Source organism: Oncorhynchus clarkii, chromosome 17, assembly GCF_045791955.1.
Source record: "Oncorhynchus clarkii lewisi isolate Uvic-CL-2024 chromosome 17, UVic_Ocla_1.0, whole genome shotgun sequence".
Lineage (NCBI taxonomy): Eukaryota > Metazoa > Chordata > Actinopteri > Salmoniformes > Salmonidae > Oncorhynchus > Oncorhynchus clarkii.
Window position 1 is genome coordinate 64,645,220 of NC_092163.1, and position 23,102 is coordinate 64,668,321.

The 23,102-nt window shown below is 41.3% G+C and overlaps 1 protein-coding gene across 1 annotated transcript; it reads left to right on the forward strand.

Moving 5' to 3' along the window:
• Positions 1–3,239: 3,239 nt before the first annotated feature.
• Positions 3,240–19,100, forward strand: LOC139371272 (glutamate receptor, metabotropic 6b). The gene is made up of 10 exons (XM_071111554.1): positions 3,240–3,702; positions 8,023–8,239; positions 8,400–8,535; positions 8,695–8,849; positions 8,995–9,135; positions 9,244–9,444; positions 13,899–14,038; positions 14,167–14,790; positions 14,967–15,278; positions 18,861–19,100. The coding sequence occupies exons 1-10, from the start codon at positions 3,250–3,252 to the stop codon at positions 19,098–19,100; spliced, it is 2,619 nt and encodes an 872-aa protein (XP_070967655.1). The 5' UTR covers positions 3,240–3,249.
• Positions 19,101–23,102: the final 4,002 nt, after the last annotated feature.

A 23,102-nucleotide genomic window follows, 5' to 3' on the forward strand; every position in this document is an offset into this window, starting at 1 on the left:
GAATTACAGTAGTGTGATGTCTTTTTCAAAAATGGATTTAATACACTAGGTGGCAGTGGTGTGCCTTTTTAGATATTCAATCAGACAACTGAAAAGCAGCATGCAGTGGTCCCGTCATAACTTCATAGCATTTATAGCCTTCTTTCCGATGTAGGTAGACAGAAAATGGTCTAAAGTCTTACACCATATCTAGCAACGTAAAATAATTATTAATATTTTGTTTTGACACTGTATCAGATCTACATTGAGTCATTTTGGTTCTGTGAGAAAGGTCTATGTTGCACTGCTTTAAACTAATTTTATAGATTTAAATCTTTGATTTGATAAAATCCAATGTGTATTAAACAGATCACTAAGGTATTAACTTAAGTCGGATATTAACAGTACTGATTAATGTGACTTATCCTGGAGATGCTATAGAAAATGATCACATCTATACAGTAGAGAAACAAATGCACCAGATGTACCTGATTGTGAATCACAGTATTGTTTCAGTTGATAGAATATGTCCCTTACATGATATTTCGACATGTGAATTAACAGGTGTGTATGAGAATGTATGAATCAAATCAATGCCTTTCTAATCTCCCCTGCAAAGTGACGGAGTGACGGTGTTCCAACATAAATGGGGGAGGGACTACATATAGAACAAGCTGCATAAAAATATATAGGCTAGTCCACCTAGGGATTTCTTCACAGACGCCCGCATGATAATCCCAATCTGTGGCCATTAGTGCACTGAGAGAGAAGAGGGTTCGGGAGAGAGAGAGGGAGGGGGGTCAACAGAGAGAGGGGGAGTGACAGAGAGAAACAGAGAGCGAGAGGGGGAGAGCTTTTAAGGGATTTGGCAGTGATTTGTCGAATCTCAGTGGCGTAATGTGCTTTTTCTACTTTTTCTACTGATTTAGACATGATGCTATACACGGAAGCCTCGAAAGCCAACGTTTTCAATATGTTTTTATGAACTAAAACAATTTTTTTAATGTTATTGAACAATTTGAGTCCATTACAGTTATTTTGGGAAAATAAATATAATATCTGAGATGTTAATAGATTTACTTTTCGCTAAAACAACGAAGAAACGGGCACTGAATATCATCACATATTAAATATGGGAATAGGCCTATTTGGGAATGATGGCGTGATAGGTCAAATCAAGACTGGTCCAAATGGAATGCTCAGGTAAGCAGTCAATTCTTATATTTATGTACAAATATATGTCACATCTCTATTTCAAGGCCTTGCAGAATTTGTGTAGACTTCAGGCCAGTATCCAACACAGTTTTTTCATTGTTTGCACAATATTGATATGTGCATCAAATGATAGCATGTGATGTTTGGTTGGATGATAATCATACAACTAAGATAACATTTTGTTTTGCAACAACAAAAGGTTTAAAGGTTTAATTATCCTTACTCTGAAACATCATATTTGCATAACAATATTATTGTAATTTCAATATCTTTAGTTGGTTATGTCTTAATAACCTTTTACTGCAGTTGGCTAAATCAGGGTCACGCAGAGTGTTTCTTGGTAGTCTTAAACAACTCTACTTTGAAACAATAGTATACACCTCACACACATGGTTATGGGCTTAAAAAAGACACATGTACCATGTCAGATATAGATTTGTAATGTATTATATTTTGAGTTTGCATTCCAATATACCACTATATACATCACAAAAGACTGAAATATAACAAAACCGTTTAAATTAACAAAGAAACACCAGATTTTTGGCAGCTTCAAAAACGAAAAGTATATTAATTATGATTTTGTTTTTGCAATATTACATCCTTGAGGCCACTCAGTCATTTGATTGCAAGAAACGAGTACACCAAATATTTTACCAATTTTCAATACTGTTATAACTTATTCGGATCTCCCCCTCACATAGTGAAAATGTAAGAAAAGTAAGCTGGATAGGCAGTCAAACTGTGAGCTATATTTCAGTATATATATTCTTAGCGTCATATCGGGATGAAATTCCTTGTTCCTTACACAAGTCATATTTTTTATCTTGAACATGCACCTTAATTCTTCTATTTCTCTCACCCCTATGTCTCCCTTATGTTTCATTAAACCTAAACAGTATTACAGAACATAATACAAATAACATAAAACACATATAGTGTATCTGTCCATGTTCGCTTTTGTGAAATATTTATGCAATGTTATTACTATGCACTTTGCTGCTCTCTTGGCTGTGTTTTACTTGTCCAACCCTTTTCATATAGATAACCTTTACTCATGAAGACTCTCTGCTGTGGTGTTTGAGCGGGTTGATTTTCTAGTCTAGGAGCAGTAGATATTCTCGGACACAGACACACACTTTTAAACAAATTTGTTATGCTCACTTTGAGACTGTCGGGAAGAACTGAAGTGGCATGTCCTATATTATCTACTTGAATGATAATGTTTGGGAATATTATACACTGAACAAAAACATAAATGCAACATGCAACAACTTCAAAGATCTTACTGAGTTACGGTTCATATAAGGAAATCAATCAATATAAATAAATTCATTAGGCCGTAATCTATGGATTTCACATGACTGGGCAGCGGTACACAATTAGTTTTTCCCCACATAATTACTGACAGAAATACTCCTCAGCCCCCCCCCCCCCCCCCCTGCATATTTTAGAGTGGCCTTTTAGGTGCACCTGTGTAATGATCATGCTGTTTAATCAGCTTCTTGATATGCCACCACTGTCAGTTGGATTATCTTGGCAAAGGAAAAATGCTCACTAACAGGGATGTAAACAAATGTTAGCACAACAGTTTTGATAAATAAGCTTTTTGTGCGTGTGTATGGAACATTTCTGGGATCTTTTATTTCAGCTCATGAAACATGGGACCAACACTTTACATGTTGCATTCATATTTTTGTTCAGTATATATGCCAGTGATGTCAAGACATTGTGTATTGTAATTTCTGCTGCCATGGTTAGAGCATTTGCAGATCAATTTGTATGATAAACAGTTATTTGACTCATGCAGTGTTAGTTTAAAATGTATGTAATGAAAGCTATACAGATGTATTTAACTTAACCAAAGACCAACATGTCCTCATTAAACTGTTCACAGGTATCAAAGGTAGAGGGAGGAGCCTGGTACTTTAACACTGGATACAGGAACCTTTGATGGCCAAAATCATGACATCACAGAGCCACAAATCGCAGTCCTGCTGTGGGTTTGGTCCACCTTTTGGATGTCATGTAACAACATTTCCCAGGTTACTGTTAATGTTGTTTCTGGGTCTAAGTCCAGAGACATGGGCTCAGCAGGGCACACAACCACACTCCATCAAGATTGAGGGGGACATCACCCTGGGTGGCCTGTTCCCAGTGCACTCCCGTGGGCCAGCCGGTGTGCCCTGTGGGGAGATCAAGCGGGAGAAAGGTATCCACCGTATGGAGGCCATGCTGTATGCCCTGGATCAGATCAACAGTGACCCTGACCTTCTGCCTAACATCACACTGGGGGCCAGAATCCTGGACACCTGTTCTAGAGACACCTACGCCCTGGAGCAGTCGCTAACCTTCGTCCAGGCCCTCATCCAGAAGGATAATTCGGACGTGCGTTGCTCTAATGGCGAGCCACCCATCATTCCCAAACCGGAGAGGGTGGTCGGAGTAATCGGGGCATCCGGCAGCTCAGTGTCCATCATGGTGGCCAACGTGCTGAGACTCTTTGCGGTGAGACTCCTTCTTGTGCTGTGCATTGCAGCCCTCACTGTACTATATTCCCATGCTACAGCATTATCCTCACACACGTACATATATTCTTCAGCAGAGTTAAAGGCCCAGTGCAGTCAAAAACTAGATTTTCCTATGTTTTATATATATTTCCACACTATGAGGTTGGAATAATACTGTGAAATTGTGGAAATTATGATAATGCCTTTAGTGTAAGAACTGTTTGAAAAAACTGTCTGAAATGTCTTCCTGGTTTGGTGGGAAGGAGTGTTGGCCTTCCATGGTGACATCACCATGCAGTTAAAATAGACCAATAAGAAAGAGAGCTCCAAACCTCTGCCAATAACAGCACATTTTCAGTTTTTCCCTCCCCACTCAAACCACTCCCACACAATCTTGGCTAAATTCTTTCTTGAGAAACAAAAGCTACTTTTGTTTCTTTTTGACCATTTTAATAAAAGTTATTTAATTGTTACCTAGAAATGATTTTATATTGAGATAAAAACAGCTACATCGGACCTTTAATATACCTTTACATTATGTAATGTGTGGGGCAATTGTGTGTTTTGATATAAATCAAAATTACACATTGAACTAACGTCTGTGCCCAGTGGGATGTAGCAGTAGGGTATGACGTCTATGGAAAGTGAACGCTATTCCCCTGTGAATCCATGTTCTGAGCCGCGAATAGGTTTTCCTGATGAATCAGCTGTGAACTCACACCCTGGCATTTTCCTCAACTGTTTCATTTCACACAAACTCAATATAAGATGCACTGCTGATTGCTATAACGGGACACTAAGGCTGCCTAAATCCCTCAGTGACATGACTCATTAATGACCCACTAGTAATCTAGAAATGTCGCTGTTAAAACTAGCCATTTCAACTAGGTTCAATAATCTTCAGGTTCAAGAAGCTAAGCATCTACCATCTCTAGTCTTCTGTCACTAGTTAATTCTCTTTATGGAGAGCTATTAGTTGGGAACCAAGGCGTCAACTTGCATATCGTGAAGATGTTAACTACAGAATTATAGATCCCATCCTCCATTAAGCCCCTCTCAGCAGCTCAAGACCCAGTCTGAAAATGGAGCATCAGGCCAGAGGGATGACATTGGTTCTACGATATCAGCAACTTTCTAACCGGTGTTCTGCAGATTTAACTAAAAGGTGGGCTTGTCCTGTACGTATGTACTCAGGGATGGAAATTAAGTCAGCCTGCTAGTCAGAGGCTAGTATTCTTTAGACCAGACTTGTAGAAAATGTGTCCAACTAGCCTGCTGCACAAGAAACTGTGTTTTCAAATATTGCATGGCACAGATTTTGGACCTGGGCTACTTAAAAATGTGGTCTACTAGCTGGCCAGTGCCCAAAATCCTTAAGTTCCATCCCATAATGTACCGTTCTAGAGTTTGCACAGTTACTCAGATAGAGTCTGATGTGTGATGTCCTCAGTCTGATTTAATACGCATTGCATCACCTCTATCTAATACCAGAGTCAGAGAGAATTTGTTTAAAAGCGTAATTTTCATGATTTAATATGATTGTTCTCTCATTTTAATCACAATACATAATATTCTAACATGACATCTGAACTACATGTTCTCTGTGGTATTTATTAAACGTTTGAGTTGTCCTGGTCTTGAGAGTGAATTGTAAGAGCTCTGGGAAGGGTAAGGTTTGTCTATAGAGTTGAGGTCAGAGATCCCTGTAAATGTCATTGAACTCAACACACATGGCACTGACAATATACATGGCATGGCCAAATAACCTGATAGGGTTGCAACATAGCAGAACAGTCTATTTATTTTTTGATAGACATTTGTCTGACAGCCATAATCAATTGATTTCTGAAGATAATTGATGTCATCCTTGTCTTTTGGTTTAAAGGAGGCTTAATGTTGTTTTAGGAATTTGTGTTGGAATGTAAATATTGGAAATGAATGTTACTATTGATGTTATCAATGTTTGGTGTATTGAATTTCACTCTCCCCAACAAAAGACTATATACACTGCTCAAAAAATAAAGGGAACACTAAAATAACACATCCTAGATCTGAATGAATTAAATATTCTTATTAAATACTTTTTTCTTTTCATAGTTGAATGTGCTGACAACAAAATCCCACAAAAATGATCAATGGAAATCAATTTATCAACCCATGGAGGTCTGGATTCGGAGTCACACTCAAAATTAAAGTGGAAAACCTCACTACAGGCTGATCCAACTTTGATGTAATGTCCTTAAAACAAGTCAAAATGAGTCTCAGTAGTGTGTGTGGCCTCCACGTGCCTGTATGACCTCCCTACAACGCCTGGGCATGCTCCTGATGAGATGGCGGATGGTCTCCTGAGGGATCTCCTCCCAGACCTGGACTAAAGCATCCGCCAACTCCTGGAATGTCTGTGGTGCAACGAGGCGTTGGTGGATGGAGCGAGACATGATGTCCCAGATGTGCTCAATTGGATTCAGGTCTGGGGAACGGGCGGGCCAGTCCATAGCATCAATGCCTTCCTTTTGCAGGAACTGCTGACACACTCCAGCCACATGAGGTCTAGCATTGTCTTGTATTAGGAGGAACCCAGGGCCAACCGCACCAGCATATGGTCTCACAAGGGGTCTCATCTCGGTACCTAATGGCAGTCAGGCTACCTCTGGCGTGCACATGGAGGGCTGTGAGGCCCCCCAAAGAAATGCCACCCCACACCATGACTGACCCACCGCCAAACCGGTCATGCTGAAGGATGTTGCCGGCAGCAGAACGTTCTCCACGGCGTCTCCAGACTCTGTCACGTCTGTCACATGTGCTCAGTGTGAACCTGATTTCATCTGTGAAGAGCACAGGGCGCCAGTGGTGAATTTGCCAATCTTGGTGTTCTCTGGCAAATGCCAAACGTCCTGCACGGTGTTGGGCTGTAAGCACAACCCTATTCAAAAGTGACCAAAACATCAGCCAGGAAGCATAGGAACTGAGAAGTGGTCTGTGGTCACCACCTGCAGAACCACTCCTTTAATGGGGGTGTCTTGCTAATTGCCTATAATTTCCACCTGTTGTCTATTCCATTTGCACAACAGCATGTGAACTTTGTCAATCAGTGTTGCTTCCTAAGTGGACAGTCTGATTTCACAGAAGTGTGATTGACTTGGAGTTACATTGTGTTGTTTAAGTGTTCCTTTTATTTTTTGAGCAGTGTAGTTGGAGCCATATATGGTATTCATGCAGATGTGGGATCTTAATTTGAGCCAGTTTACAACAGCAAGAAATCTATCCTGCAGCAACAGGAAATGTGAATTATTATGTGGATTATAATTATTGGACATTTTTGTAGGGGTTGATATATTTTTCGTAAGGGAAAATCAAGTCTGAAATTTCAAAGTGGAAATTACAAACTTCAAAAGTCTTTTTAAACCTCAAATACACTACAAGATTAACATGTCCTGCAGTGCAGGAAAGTTCACTTGCAACAGGGTGATCAAATTAAGATCTTAGATCTGTATCAGAGTAATATACGAATGTTCCCACTAGAGGGAAAGGGTGAAAGTAAAGCAACAAATTTAAGCTGCACGTGGCCATCAGAATTAAATATATTGTATGGCTTACAGCTGAGAAATGGTAACCTTGTCTCTTGATCTCTGTCTCTCTCCCTCTGTGCTTAACGTAATTTGACTAAAACCCATATAATCCTTCCAGATAATCTGTGAAATGGTTCTCTCCCTCTTCTCTCCTTCTCCCTTCACAGCCCCTTGTGTCTACCTTTCTCTCCTCATCCCTCCAAAGAACCTCTCATTAAACCATGGGCAGGCATTAGTGGGGTCAGAGCCAAGACCACTCGCATAAACTGTGTCATTAATGAAGTAGCACACCAGTAAATTAATCTTCTCATCAATTTTTTTCCAAACAAATGCTTTTACTGCGGTGAAATTTATCATCTGTATTTTACCATGACGTTGGCTTTTATGGCCGACACAGACCAGTAGTTATTGCTGTAGCAATATTACACTGTATGAATGTTCCAGTGGATTACATTGGCTGGACAAGTGAGAACTATTCAGCACCCTCCATTATAGTGTTGTTTTGGGACAAAATGCCTGTCAATGTGGTATTATGTTGTTTGTTTACCAACTGTGTGTATGATTTATCCAGACGAAGATTGATTTGATAAATGACACATGGTGTCTGGTGCTGCAGAGAAAGGCCCACATGGTTCAGTAACTTTCCAACATCCAGTAACCGTCCTTTTGAATCTAATGATTGTCTCTGGTATCTTTTTAAAGTTCAGCACATGCAGCCATTAACATCATGTAACATCTGTATCTTTCAGATCCCCCAGATTAGTTATGCGTCCACGGCTCCAGAGCTGAGTGACAAAAGCCGTTATGAGTTCTTTTCCCGTGTGGTCCCTCCTGACTCCTACCAGGCCCAGGCCATGGTGGACATCGTCAAGGCTATGGGGTGGAACTACGTATCTACACTGGCCTCAGAAGGAAATTACGGAGAGAGTGGTGTCGATGCCTTCCTCCAGATATCTCGAGAGGCAGGTTTGTACTGAATTTAGTGGTAAATTGACATTTTCTGATGTAGCGTAACCATGGCCACTATGGTGTTGCAATTGATGGTACTGTATGGGGAGGATATGAGGTCCAATGAAGAAACACCTTGATGGTTTGAATCTTGTGTCTTTCTTCTCCCTTTATTCAGGAGGTCTATGCATCGCCCAATCCATTAAAATCCCCCGAGAGCCCAAACCAGGGGGCTTTGATAAGATCATTAAGAGATTAATGGAGACCTCTAATGCTCGTGGGGTCATCATCTTTGCCAATGAGGACGACATCAGGTGAGTGGTAACTAAGTAGTAACTTTTCCTTTCCATAGGAAGGTTGTCACATAACCACCATGTTCTACTTGTTCTCTAAGCTCTACAGTACCAAGTTCTTATAGAGTCTAGAGCTACTAAAGGACCAGTGTGCTAATGTCTTACCACCACTTCTCACAGACGTGTCTTAGAGGCAGCAAAGAGGGCCAACCTGACGGGTCACTTCCTTTTTGTGGGCTCTGACAGCTGGGGGGCCAAGAGCTCGCCCATCCTGGACCAGGAGGATGTGGCTGAGGGGGCTGTCACCATCCTCCCTAAGCGGGCCTCCATCGACGGTAAGGAAAACATATGGAAAAGGTATTGCAGAGATACATTATATTTTGGTATTCAGTATGACTTTAACTTCAGTGGGTGATGGGAAAGTCTTAAACATATGGTGATAGTGATGTTCTGTTTGTCCTCTGTTGGTTCTTTGCCAAGGGTTTGACAACTACTTCACCTCAAGATCTCTGGAAAACAACAGAAGGAACATCTGGTTTGCTGAATACTGGGAGGACGACTTCAAATGTAAACTGACCCGAGCAGGTATCAAGTACGACCTTGGTAGGAGAAAATGTACAGGTAGGAGAAGAGGTTACTTCTGACATATTTTATAGCTCAAATCAGCAGATTTATTTATAGGCTACACTGGCTTTAACCATTGTATGCCACCCTTCCTCCCTTCTTCAGGTGAAGAGAGAATCGCTCAGGAATCTCAGTATGAGCAGGAAGGGAAGGTACAGTTTGTGATTGACGCGGTGTATGTCATGGCCCATGCCTTACACAGCATGCACCTGGACCTCTGTCCGGGCTCCATGGGTGTCTGTGAGAAGATGGACCCAGTGGAAGGGAGTAAGCTGCTCCAATACATTCGCTCAGTCAACTTTAATGGTGAGTTGGAAATGTAGGGAGCACGGGTCATTAAAGGTCCGTTTTTATCGCAATAACAATATCATTTCTGGATAACGATTAAGTACAAAAATTGCTTCTTAGCAAATGGCAATTTCTCAAACACAACTTTTGCTAGGACTGTCTGGGAGTGGTTTGAGTGGTCTTTTAACTAATTTAGTGCATGATGATGTCACCATGGAAGGCCAAAACTCCATCCTACCAAAACAGGTAGAGGTTTCAGGCAGGCGGTAATTTCCAACAGCTCTTAGGGTCTTGAGGGATTCCATTGGAGCAGCAATCAATCAGGTCTTGGAACATTCTATACACTTTGTTTAAATCAAGTTTGAAAATATATTTTCCATCCTGACTTTTATTTTTGTTGTTGCTGTCAAATCAGAATATATTCTTGATAAATTAAATTATTTTAAAAAATGGTTAGAAAGTGTATAGAGAAAATGCACAAACCAGTTGAATCAATGTTGTGTCAACGTAATTTGTCAACGTATTGTGACGTGTAATTTAATTGGAAAATACATTGGATTTGAAAGTTATCAACTGTTGTTTTGAGGGTGGAATTTCAACCACAGGATTGTGTCATCATTGTAACACATTTTCAGCATAGACAAACCTTGTATAAAGTACACTACAAGACCAAAAGTATGTGTTCACCTGCTCGTCGAACATCTTATTCCAAAATCATGGGCGTTAATATGGAGTTGGTCCCCCCTTTGCTGCTATCTTCTGGGAAGGCTAGATGTTGCAACATTGGTTGATGCTTATTTATAAAACCCTCTTAGGCCTCACTCCCCCTATCTGAGATACATACTACAGCCCTCATCCTCCACATACAACACCCGTTCTGCCAATCACATTCTGTTAAAGATCCCCAAAGCACACACATCCCTGGGTCGCTCCTCTTTTCAGTTCGCTGCAACTGTAACGAGCTGTCAAAAACACTCAAACTGGACAGTTTTATCTCCATCTCATCATTCAAAGACTCAATCATGGACACTCTTACTGTCTCTACCTTCTTGCTTTTGTGCTGTTGTCTGTGCCCAATAATTTTTTAATTTTTCTTTTAATTTCACCTTTATTTAACCAGGTAAGCTGGTTGAGAACAAGTTCTCATTTACAATTGCAACCTGGCCAAGATAAAGCAAAGCAGTGCGACAGAAACAACAACACAGAGTTACAGGGAATAAACAAGCGTACAGTCAATAACACAATAGAAAAAAAGAAAGTCTATATACAGTGTGTGCAAATGGCATGAGGAGGTATGGCAATAAATAGGCCATAGTAGCAAAGTAATTACAATTTAGCAGATTAACACTGTAGTGATAGATGAGCAGATTATGATGAGCAGATGATGGTGTGTAAGTAGTGATATTGGTGTGCAAAAGAGCAGCAAAGTAAATACAATTGCTGTGTGGACTTGCTTCCATTGTCACGTTCTGACCTTAGTTCCTTTATTATGTCTTTGTGTTAGTTTGGTCAGGGCGTGAGTTGGGGTGGGTAGTCTATGTTCTTTTTTCTATGTTGTGTTTATGTGTTTGGCCTGGTATGGTTCTCAATCAGAGGCAGGTGTCGTTCTAGGACTAGGACTCGTTTTACTATATAGATACTTTGTACCTGTTTCCTCCAGCATCTTCACAAGGTCCTTAGCTGTTGTTCTGGGATTAATTTGCACATTTCGCACCAAAGTACGTTCATCTATAGGAGACAGAACACGTCTCCTTCCTGAGTGGTATGACGGCTGCGTGGTCCCATGGTGTTTATACTTGTGTACTATTGTTTGTACAGATGAACGTGGTACCTTCAGGCGTTTGGAAATTGCCCCCAAGGATGAACCAGACTTGTGGTACAATTTTTTTTCTGAGTTCTTGGCTGATTTGTTTTGATTTTCCCATGATGTAATGCAGAGGCACTGAGTTTGAAGGTAGGCCTTGAAATACATCCACAGGTACACCTCCAATTGACTCAACTCAACTGATAAGCTAACTGACAATTAGCTTTTCAGAGGCTTCTAAAGCCATGACATCATTTTCTGGAATTTTCCAAGCTGTTTAAGGGCACAGCCAACTTAGTGTATGTTAACTTCTGACCCACTGGAATTGTGATACAGTGAATTATAAGTGAAATAATATGTCTGTACACAATTGTTGGAAAAATTACTTGTCATTCACAATGTAGATGTCCTAACCGACTTGCCAAAACTATAGTTTGTTAACAAGAAATAAGCAGAGTGGTTGAAAAACAAGTTTTAATGACTCCAACCTAAGCGTATGTAAACTTCACACTTCTATTTAGGCCTATAAAGCATTTGCAAAGTCATCAACTGCTATTGTTTCAATTCAACCTAGAATTAAACTAAAAATAGACAATATATATAGGCCCTAATGTTTCAAGCTGGTTTCAAGTTGATTTCACATGTAATGTTCAAGTTAATAATTAATATGTTGGATTCACATCTCCATCTCAACCAAAAATCTAATTTAAAGAATAAGACAAAATCAAATCAAACTTTAAATGCACTTTAAATCATTTGATTTGATTTAGTCCTATTCTTTAACTTAGATTTTTGGTTGATATGGAAACATGAATCCGGACAAACTGGAATTAAAGCCAGACCAATTCCATGGCACAAAAGATACATCTCATTTAAATGTTAATATGTTGATGCGTTGACAAACAAACACAATTCAATATAACTTTGCAATACAGTAAATAGCCTATGAACTTGTCGACAAATAAATCATATGTTGGATTCACGTCTCCAACTAAACCCCAAAAACGAGTTAAAGAATAGGATTAAGCAAGAGGCTCAGATGAAACTGTCCAAGTACTAGATAAATCTCCTTTAAATTGTGATATTTGGTTGGGTACAATTCAATATGACTTTTAAAATACAGTAAATAGCCTAAAGTTAAGGCTATCTTACAAACTAATGTATCAGTATTTATTCAACCTAAAATGAGGGACACGTCCATGGCCACATTTTGAGGTTACTGTAACTATAAATGTTTTCTTATGTTATCATAGAAAGTGTGCATGTTGAAGAGATAGCATGCAAAGATCCCAGGTCTGTGGAGATCTTCACAATTGCTACATTAATCTGTGCAGAATCTTGAACGGCATTTATCACTTACACTTTTAATGTAATCTCAACTGCAATCCAGGTCATTTAGTTGTGCTAATAGATGAAGCACAGCAATATAATACAAAGTCAATCCAGGTCATTTAGTTGTGCTAATAGATGAAGCACAGCGATATAATACAAAGTATCTGATTTTGTATTCCCATTGTAGACCTTTCCTGCAGTCAAAATACCAAATCACCCTTTAGTGGGGTCATGGGTGGAATGTTTTTTATATTTGAAACTGTTTTGTTATATTTCAGTGTTCTGTGATTTTTATAACGTGTAATATTGTGATACAGGTGTCTTCATTTTTTTAAGCCCCTAATTTTGTTTCAAAGTAGATTTATTTAAGACTACCAAGAAACACTCTGTGTGACCCTGATTTAGCCAACTGCAGTAAAATGTTATTAACTTTGTTGTGATTTTAAATGGTTGAAAGTGCAGTGATAATACATTTAGATGACAGCTAAACCAAAATTCTGACATTGTTTTTCAATTGGAATCTGGTTGTGCTTTAAGATTGTTGAAAGCATAGTGATAACACATTGAGAATTCAACAACCTTCTGGCTGCCTTTCTGAGTGGGTGAATACATGTTGAAATCTCATTGATCAACTTCTCAACCAAATGTTACCCAGATTTCCACATTGAAATGACATGGTGTGCCTAATGCATGGCTTCATGAAGCCTTTTCCACTTCTGGTTCCCATCACGTCCCATGGGTTTAAGAGAAGAGTGTGGAGGGAGTTCAGTCTGAAGACAGCACTGCACTCTGCATTAGCCTTGGGATCTCTGCTAATGTACTAAGCCACAGTACACAGCACATCCCTTCAATGCACTCTTCTTCCCCAGGGCTGCCTCTCTTCTTTCTTCATACACAAGACACACTCCTCTTTTTAGCTCCATCGTTCATAAAAAATACACTTCTTTATCACTGTTTGGAGTCCAAGGAGCTTTCTATGAAAGCATAGCTATTTCCTTTTCCCTCTTAGTGGATGACCTTTGTATAGAAAGCCCTCTCTGATTGAATGCCTGAACAGAACAGGCAGGAACAAGCTATAGTGTTAAGGCAACAGACCAGAGAGTACAGAAAGAATAGCATCATGTATGGAAAAGAACCCTCCACAGGAAGAATCTTATGCTCAGCTTTGCCCTGGTTGCATAAGTCTTATAGGTTCACCTCCTCTAATGTTACATTTTTCTTTGGTCAAAGGTTTAGGCATTCCACCAGGGAACACTACTGACCCTTTATGGTGCATACAATATACTGCCCAATAGTGGGTAGCCCTGTTGAAAATCCTTGCTCCTCTATCCAACAGGCAGTGCAGGGACTGGGGTCATGTTCAATGAGAATGGAGATGCTCCTGGTCGCTATGACATCTTCCAGTTCCAGCTCTCAAACACCACCAACCCTGGCTACCGGTGTATTGGCCAGTGGACAAACTATCTGCGACTCAATGTAAACATTTGTTTTGGCCTTTTTCATTTAGCTATGTTGATGTTCACTTTATCAGTGTTTTTATCACTTGATGTTCTTCAGCATGGTTTCTGTCACTGTGTCTGTTTCTGTCTCTGTTTCTGTGGAAGGCTGAGGAGATGCAGTGGTCGGGTGGGGACAGTGCAGTCCCTGACTCGGTGTGCAGTTTCCCCTGTGAGTTAGGAGAGAGGAAGAAGATGGTGAAGGGTGTGCCCTGCTGCTGGCACTGCGAGCTGTGTGACGGATATCAGTACCAGCTGGATGAGCTAAACTGTGACATGTGTCCCTTCGACATGCGTCCCATGCCAAACCGGACGGGCTGCCGGTCCACACCCATTATCAAGCTGGAGTGGAGCTCCCCCTGGGCCATCATCCCTGTGTTCCTGGCTGTCTTGGGCATCTTAGCCACCTCTGGATGCATCATCACCTTCATCCGCTTTAACAACTCCCCCATCGTCCGGGCCTCCGGCCGGGAGCTCAGCTATGTTCTCCTGACAGGCATCTTCCTCATCTACCTCATCACCTTCCTCATGATCGCAGAGCCCAGCGCCCCAGTATGTGCATTCCGCAGGCTGCTGCTGGGCCTGGGCATGTGTATTACCTACTCAGCTATGCTCACCAAGACCAACCGCATTTACCGTATTTTTGAGCAGGGCAAGAAAGCAGTCACGCCACCTCCGTTCATCAGCCCTGCTTCTCAGCTCATCATCACCTTTATACTCATTGGAGTGCAGGTGAGTGGGTTTCTGCCTCTCTCCTACTGCATGTGATGAAAACGAGGCAGTAATACAACAGTGTTTTTTGTTAAAGACATAGGAAATGGTGTCTGGAATGGTATACAGTAGAATTAGATCGAACGGCTGAACCATGGGCCACATCAATATTTTGCTAATTCTGTGTATATCCACAGTTACTTGGAGTTTTCATCTGGTTCGGAGTGGTGCCCCCACACACCATCATAGACTATGAGGAGCAGCACCCGCCCAACCCAGAGTTTGCACGTGGGGTCCTGAAATGTGACATGTCCGACCTGGCCCTGGTCCTCTGCTTAAGCTACAGTATCGTGCTGATGGTGACCTGCACTGTGTACGCCATCAAGAGCAGAGGGGTGCCAGAGACCTTCAACGAGGCGAAACCCATTGGCTTCACCATGTACACCACCTGCATCGTGTGGCTGGCCTTTGTGCCCATCTTCTTTGGCACAGCCCAGTCTACTGAGAAGGTTTGAAATTCAATGTTATATTTATATAATTGCTGGTATTTACCCTGCAGGAAAAATGTACATTTTTGATAAAACATTTTTTTTTTAAGCAACCATAAACTATGTTTTCTAGAATTGGTTCTAGAGCTAACTTCTCTATTGAAGAACTGTCAACACTGTTATTAAATGCTAGTTTGTTACCTGTCGTACTCACAGTATGTTCAGCATCCTCTTCCTTGAATGACAGATGCCAATTTACCTTGTGGCTTATTTCTATGCTTACAAAGCAGTGGAACAATAGTCAAGATTTAAAAGATGGAAGTTTATTCAGACTAGTAGGGTGTGTTATTAAGAGTGAGTCAAACTGAAATGATCCAACCCCCAGGTGAATTAAAAGTATTTTACCCTCTGCAAATGGAAATGAAATTAATCAAAGATGGGGGAACTCAGAAATGAGGTCAGATGAGCTCAGGGACAAAATGGGTCCCAGAGTGACAACAAATACCCCATACATGCTTTTCAATTACACAGTTACTCATAGCTTAGAATGTCTAAATATAGCATCAATAACATTTAGTTGTCAGATTGCATTAGTTGCAGACAGTATTATAACAATTACACAGTTACTCATAGCTTAGAATGTCTAAATATAGCATGAATAACATTTAGTTGTCAGATTGCATTAGTTGCAGACAGTATTATAACAGCACAATAACAGTAAAACAGTGTTATTAGGTAGGAATGCAGGGGTATTGATGCATTAGATTTTGAGAGGTACTCAGAAAAGTGTCAATTGCATGCTGATCATTAGGGAAGTGTGAATGGAAGGTGTTAGATTTGGGAGAGCACGGCAAACTTAGGGTTGGCTATGTTTTTACATTTTCTACTGACTTGCTTCAATGTGTGTGGTCTGGATGGTTGACTTGATTGCTGATGCACATGATAAGAAAATATCTCTCTCTGGTCTGTATTGCCTTTGGGTCTCATTAGAACTGCTCTTTGTCATATTTCAATGCCACTTAGTTGCTGAGCCATACTGTACCTAGCACTAGCCTGGGGTCGTGATGTCTTTAATATTAACTCATGTGAACGGTGCTCTCTGGTCATCCATGCGTTGCCACATCAGTGCTGGCCAGGTCATTGAGAGCCAATAAAAACCATAACAAAGAAGAGGACAGAGAATATAGAAATGAAAAGATATGTGGGTTATCCCCTCAGGATATTGTGCCATGTAGCTATTTATTAATTCATGAGGTGTACTGCTTTTGAATTGTCAGTGCATTGGACTCAGACCACAAGTCAGTTCTCATTACTGTTGTTGCCAGGCTGACAACAGAGGAACACCAAGATGATTAGCTAAAATACCCATGAATAGAGCACCACTCCTCAGTGTTTATAGTTACTGGGTTATAAATCTATTCGGCTAAAAACACAGCCGTCTAAAATCTAATCAAATCAAACTTTATTTGTCACATGCGCCGAATACAACAAGTATAGACCTTACCATGAAATGCTTACTTACAAGCCCTAAACCAACAGTGCAGTTCAGGAAGAGTTAAGAAAAAATGGACCAAATAAACTAAAGTAAAACATTTAAAATCATAAAAAGTTACAATAGCATAACAATGACGAGGCTATACACAGGTGGTACTGGTACCGAGTCAATGTGCGGGGGTACAGGTTAGTTGAGTAATTTGTACATGTAGGTAGGGGTGAAGTGACTATGCATAGATAATAAACAGCGAGTAGCAGCAGTGTAAAAACAAAGGAAGGGGGTCAATGTAAATAGTCCAGGTGGCCATTTGATTAATTGTTCAACAGTCTTATGGCTTGGGGGTAGAAGCTGTTAATAAGCCTTTTGGACCTAGACTTGGCGCTCTGGTACCGCTTGCCGTGCGGTAGCAGAGAAAACAGTCTCTGACATGTGTGACTGAAGTCTCTGATAATTTTATAGGCTTTCCTCTGACACCGGCTATTATATACATCCTGGATGGCAGGAAGCTTGGCCCCAGTGATGTACTGGGCTGTACTCACTACCCTCTGTAGCGCCTTATGGTTTGATGCCGAGCAGTTGCCATACCAGGCGGTGATGCAACCAGGCAGGATGCTCTCGATGTTGCAGCTGTAGAACATTTTGAGGATCTGGGTACCCATGCCAAATCTTTTCAGTCTCCTGAGGGGGAAAAGGTTTTGTTATGCCCTCTTCATGACTGTCTTGGTGTGTTTGGACCATGATAGTTCATTGGTGATGTGGACACCAAGGAACTTGAAACTCTCGACCCGCTCCACTACAGCCCCATCGATGTTAATGGGGGCCTGTTCGGCCAGCCTTTTCCTGTAGTCCATGATCAGCTCCTTTGTCTTTCTCACAATGAGGGAGAGGTTGTTTTCCTGGCACCACACTGCCAGTTCTCTGACCTCCTTCCTATAGGCTGTCTCATCGTTGGCGGTGATCAGGCCTACCACTATTGTCATCAGCAAATGTAATGATGGTGTTGGAGTCGTGTTTGGCCTCGCAGTCGTGGGTGAACAGGGAGTACAGGAGGGGACTGAGTACACAGCCCTGAGTGGCCCCAGTGTTGACAATCAGCGTGGCAGATGTGTTGTTGCCTACCCTTACCACCTGGGGGCGGCCCGTCAGGAAGTCCAGGATCCAGTTGCAGAGGGAGGTGTTTAGTCCCAGGGTCCTTATCTTAGTGATGAGCTTCGTGGGCACTATGGGGTTGAATACTGAGCTGTAATCAATGAACAGCATTTTGTCCAGATTAGAAAGGGCAGTGTGGAGTGTGATTGAGATTACATCATCTGTGGATCTGTTGGGGCGGTATGGAAATTGGAGTGGGTCTATGGTATCCGGGAGGATGGTGTTGATGTGAGCCATGACCAGCCTTTCAAAGCACTTCATGGCTATCGACTTGAGTGCTACGGGGCAGTAATCATTTAGGCAGGTTGCCTTCGCTTCCTTGGTTACAGGGACTATGGTGGCCTGTTTGAAACATGTAGGTTTTACAGACTCGGTCAGGGAGAGAAAATGTCAGTGAGGACACTTGACAGTTGGTCCGCGCATTCTTTGAGTACACGTCCTGGTAATCTGTCTGGCCCTGCAGCTTTGTGAATGTTGACCTGTTTAAAGGTCTTGCTCACATCGGCTACCGAGAGCATTATCACACAGTCATTCAGAACAGCTCCTGAACGTTCAGATGAAGAAACAACGTCTGTATGCTGTGTACCTCTGAGACTTCTCATCATATAGCTTCTTCAGTCATCGTATAGTAGTTAGGCATAATAAAGGTGTCATGGGGATTGCCATGGAAAATATTATGTAAGACAACCTCCATACATTGTTTATTGAATGTTTACTGTATTCTCATTATATTCTCAGAATACTATATACTCATTCACATTTTATTCTCTGATTAATAGAAGGAATTACAGGCATAGGATATATAATACAAATTTTAAAAAATCATATTTTGAGTTGTGAATGCAACACATGCAATTCACGTAGTACCCAGCCAGGCAATCCAACCCCTATTGTCAAATGTATAGGTTTATACTGAGGTATTTATTGTTAACTTTCACCCTGCCTTCTATCTGCTCCAGATGTTCATCCAGACCACCACCCTGACGGTGTCCATGAGCTTGAGTGCCACTGTGTCGCTCGGCATGTTGTACATCCCTAAGGTCTATGTCATCATCTTCCTTCCGGAGCAGAACGTGCAGAAACGCAAACGCAGCTTCAAGGCTGTGGCTTCAGCAGTGACCACACAACTCTCCCAGAAAGAAGACAAGCAGAACGGAGAGTCCAAAAGTAGTGCCATAGTCCCTGACAGATCACAGTGAGTAAAGCAGAGACGGTGTCCAGTCAGAACTCTTAGGTGCTATTTAGAACCTAAATGGGTTCATCGGCTGTCCCCATGGGAGAACCCTTTTAGGTTCCAGGTAGAACCCTTTCAGTTCCATTTAGAAACCTTTTGGGTTCCATGTAGAACCTCCACATGGAAACCAAAAGGGTTCTACCTGGAACTGAAAGGGTTCCACCTAGAACCAAAAAGGTTAACTACTTGTAACCAATAATGGTTGTCCTATGTGACAGCCGAAGAACCCCTTCGGAACCCTTTTTTCTGTGTCCACTGATCCTTCACCTGTGTTACTGTATGTATTCACAATGACAGAAACAGATTACAGTGTTCATTTTTCACTAAGACAATAGTAATTGCTCTCTCTTCAATCACTTTAGATAACCCAGCAGGAAACCAGAGATGAATGCGACACTTGGCGCCTTACAGATGACAGCTTAGCATGGTCTCTCTTGGCAAAGCACAGCTTTTGATCAATGGTGAAGGCTACACTGTCACATGGTTGGGATGGAAATGAAAAGGAGACGCTAACTTTGTCATTCTAAATAAACACTGACTGACTCGCAACAAGTGCTGTGACCTGACTGTAAACGGAACAGTTGATACATTGGATCATCCTCCTGGATCATCCTGATTCCTGAACAGAACACAATGAACATTGTAGACAGCTTTGCCAGACTTCAGGACACAGTGTCTCCTTTTACAGTAGGACATCTCAAATTGACCATGGCAATGAAATAGTCTTCTTTGATTTTTCTCCTCAGGACAATTATTTGGGTCAGTAGTTGATCAAATGATAAACCTTTTCCCGACTGGATGATCCAAAGTGGGATATTTTGAAAACAATGAAGCTTTGTTTGCTTGATTTATCAGCACTACATGGGTTGTGTGTACATTATATGAATGCTTCCATAGTATTGTGTGTATGAGTGTTACGACTTTGACTCGTTCTTTTTTACTGATTTCACCGGAAGGAACTAGCTTTTCTATACACTACTAAATCCTGGAATACGTGTAGGGTTCATGGAGGACATACTTTTAAAGAGAGAAACAATTGTAGGGAATTTTGATTACTGACGTCAATACTACCAGATCAAACCTCATGTAAGGGACCATTTTAATATAACATCTACAGTAAATGCTTTTGTTCGGTGTTAATTGTTTTAGTGGTAATGACTTGTATATGCTGCTGCAGTCTCTCTATACAAGAAACCATTGATTCTGAACAGGATATTGTGTTTTGTAAGGCACCTGTGACAATTGCGTTGTTAGAACAACTTATGGTAGACACTACACAATGTATGGCAGTTCCCTAGATTGTTCCAAATATCTTTACAGTGCTGCTGGGGTTGTGATAGGGAGAACAGTTATGGTAACACTAGATTTCACTGGGAATATCATTTGTATTTCCAATGCCTACTTTTGTTCGTCAATATTGTGCCATAAAATCACAGGTTTGTGGTATCAAAATGTTACAAGTTTCCCTTAATTTAAATTAGTGATTTTATGTAAACCTATTTGTAAATGAATATTGTGGCACCATAATGGTCCACAAAACCACGATAGCCCAGTTAAGGTCACATTTCTAGATCACAGAACGCTGTGCTGAGGGGTACTGAGTTTCTATTTTGTGAGCTCGAACGCCATGCAGTGGTGGCTCAGTTTGCAACAATGTTATTTGCAGTAAGATAATGTTTTACTTTGCCGGGGTTATGCTCAGGCTAAGGGAAAAAGGTGACAGAATTATTTTTTAAATGATATTGATAGGCATTTTATATTTTCAAATACGGTTACACTAAAATATGAATAATATATGAATAATGACAACTCCATTTGATACCCCACAATTCCACCTCAGTAGCTTTCTTTTTTTTTTCCTTTTTTTAATTTTACCCCTTTTTTTTTCCCCAATTTCGTGGTATCCAATTGTTGTAGTATCTTATCTCATCGCTACAACTCCCGTACAGGCTCGGGAGAGACGAAGTCATGCGTCCTCCGATACACAACCCAACCAAGCCGCACTGCTTCTTAACACAGCGCACATCCAACCTGGAAGCCAGCAGCTGGCCACCTTGGTTAGCGTACACTGCGCCACAGGAGTCGCGATGAGACAAGGACACCCCTACCGACCAAGCCCTCCCTAACCCGGGCGACGCTAGGCCAATTGTGCGTCGCCCCCCCTGACCTCCAGGTCGCGGCCAGTTACGACAGAGCCTGGGCGCGAACCCAGGGACTCTGATGGCACAGCTGGCGCTGCAGTACAGCACCCTTAACCACTGCGCCACCCGGGAGGCCCTAGCTGTAGCTTTCTTCCATTGAGTGAGGCTACCATTGTGGGAGATTTATTGAAACTGTACAGTAAAACAGAACTACTTACTGGGTAAGCTAACCATTCTGTAGTGTGGAGACTAGAGTGTGGCACATTACGTGCCCTGTGGTGATGTCTCCACTACAGTATCATAGTGAGACGCATCTTGCAGCAAACCCTATCCAGGTCTGTTTAGAATGGAGAAACAAACAGGTTAACACACCACACGCAACAGTTTATGAAAAAACAATAGTTTATTTTTTGACAAGAGATCTTATGCAGTAATCACAAGTAAACATATGCATCTAAAAGAAATTGCATTTGAAAAATTTTTAAAATGTATTTAACAAGGCAGGTCAGTTAAGAACAAATTCCTATTTAAAATAACGACATAGGAACAGTGGGTTAACTGCCTTGTTCAGGGGCAGAACGACAGATGTTTTCCTTGTCAGCTCGGGGATTCGCTCTAGCAACCTTTAGGTTACTGGCCCAATGCTCTAACCACTAGGCTTCACTGCCGCCCCAAGTGGGAAACAACTTCTAAATATTCAATACAATGCTGTATTACAATATTCAGACAGTAAGTAAAACAAGAAATGTTCAAGTGTGAAAGATGGATCAAATTTGGATTTGTGTAATGTGCAACTGAGTCAAATGGCTGACATTTCACAGATGCTAGTAATGATATGTTTCAGTCAGCAGAGCACCCTTCCTTACACTCAAAATTATAAACCAGAAAAAAATGAAATGTCTCAACACAAAATGACTAAACACAGACAGGGGGTTTCATGAGCCAAATGAAGTCTCGATACACCAAAACAAATTCTCATCAAACTAGCAGCTATGCCCATTCATGCCCAAAGCTTGGAGCAGGGCCTCAAGTAAGAGGTCCAAGTTATTTTTTACCTGACTGGTAAACCTATTCAGGTTGCTCCTCTATATTTCCCCAGACGGGCTGGTCACTAGTGTCAGAGGTGCAACTTACACACATGCATCAGTCAGGGATGGAAAGGTCACAGGTCACTCCAGAAAACTGTTAAGCGTAAGGCAGGTGGAGATCTTGGGAGGAGCTGGTCGGGAACCATTTTTTTCTCTTGGCCTTTATGAGCGGGTGAATCTCTGACAAAAGAGACTGGTGTGGGGGGGCTGAATTAAGGAAAGTGGTATTCCATAACAAATGGCATTCACATGTTCCTCCACTATGGTTTCCTATGAGATTAGTTACAGCAAATGTATAACGACATATATTTGTCAATAGACATCAGAGGATAAAATACATAGTCACAATATTTACTTCAATACCCATATCAATAAAAATACCTGTCAGTACACCTGAATTGTATGGTTTGAGAAAAGGATACAGGCTGGAAGAATTTGGTTCTTCCCCAAGTCCACCGTAACCACGACATTGTCATATCGTTGACAAGAACAAGACAGGGAGTCAGGTTAAACCTACAGCTCCCAGTTTAATCCTCTTGGGGTCCAGCATGCTGCCGAATGTTCTCTTCCTAAACAGGTTGGTGTTACGGAAGGAGGTATCCATGGGCACCACCTCCTCTCTGGCCTGAGAAGGTTATGGCATGCTTATGCTTATGGCATGCCATGCACACTAATGTACAACACATCTTGCTCTAAAATGTAACATTACATTAGTAATTTAGCAAATGATCCTAACCA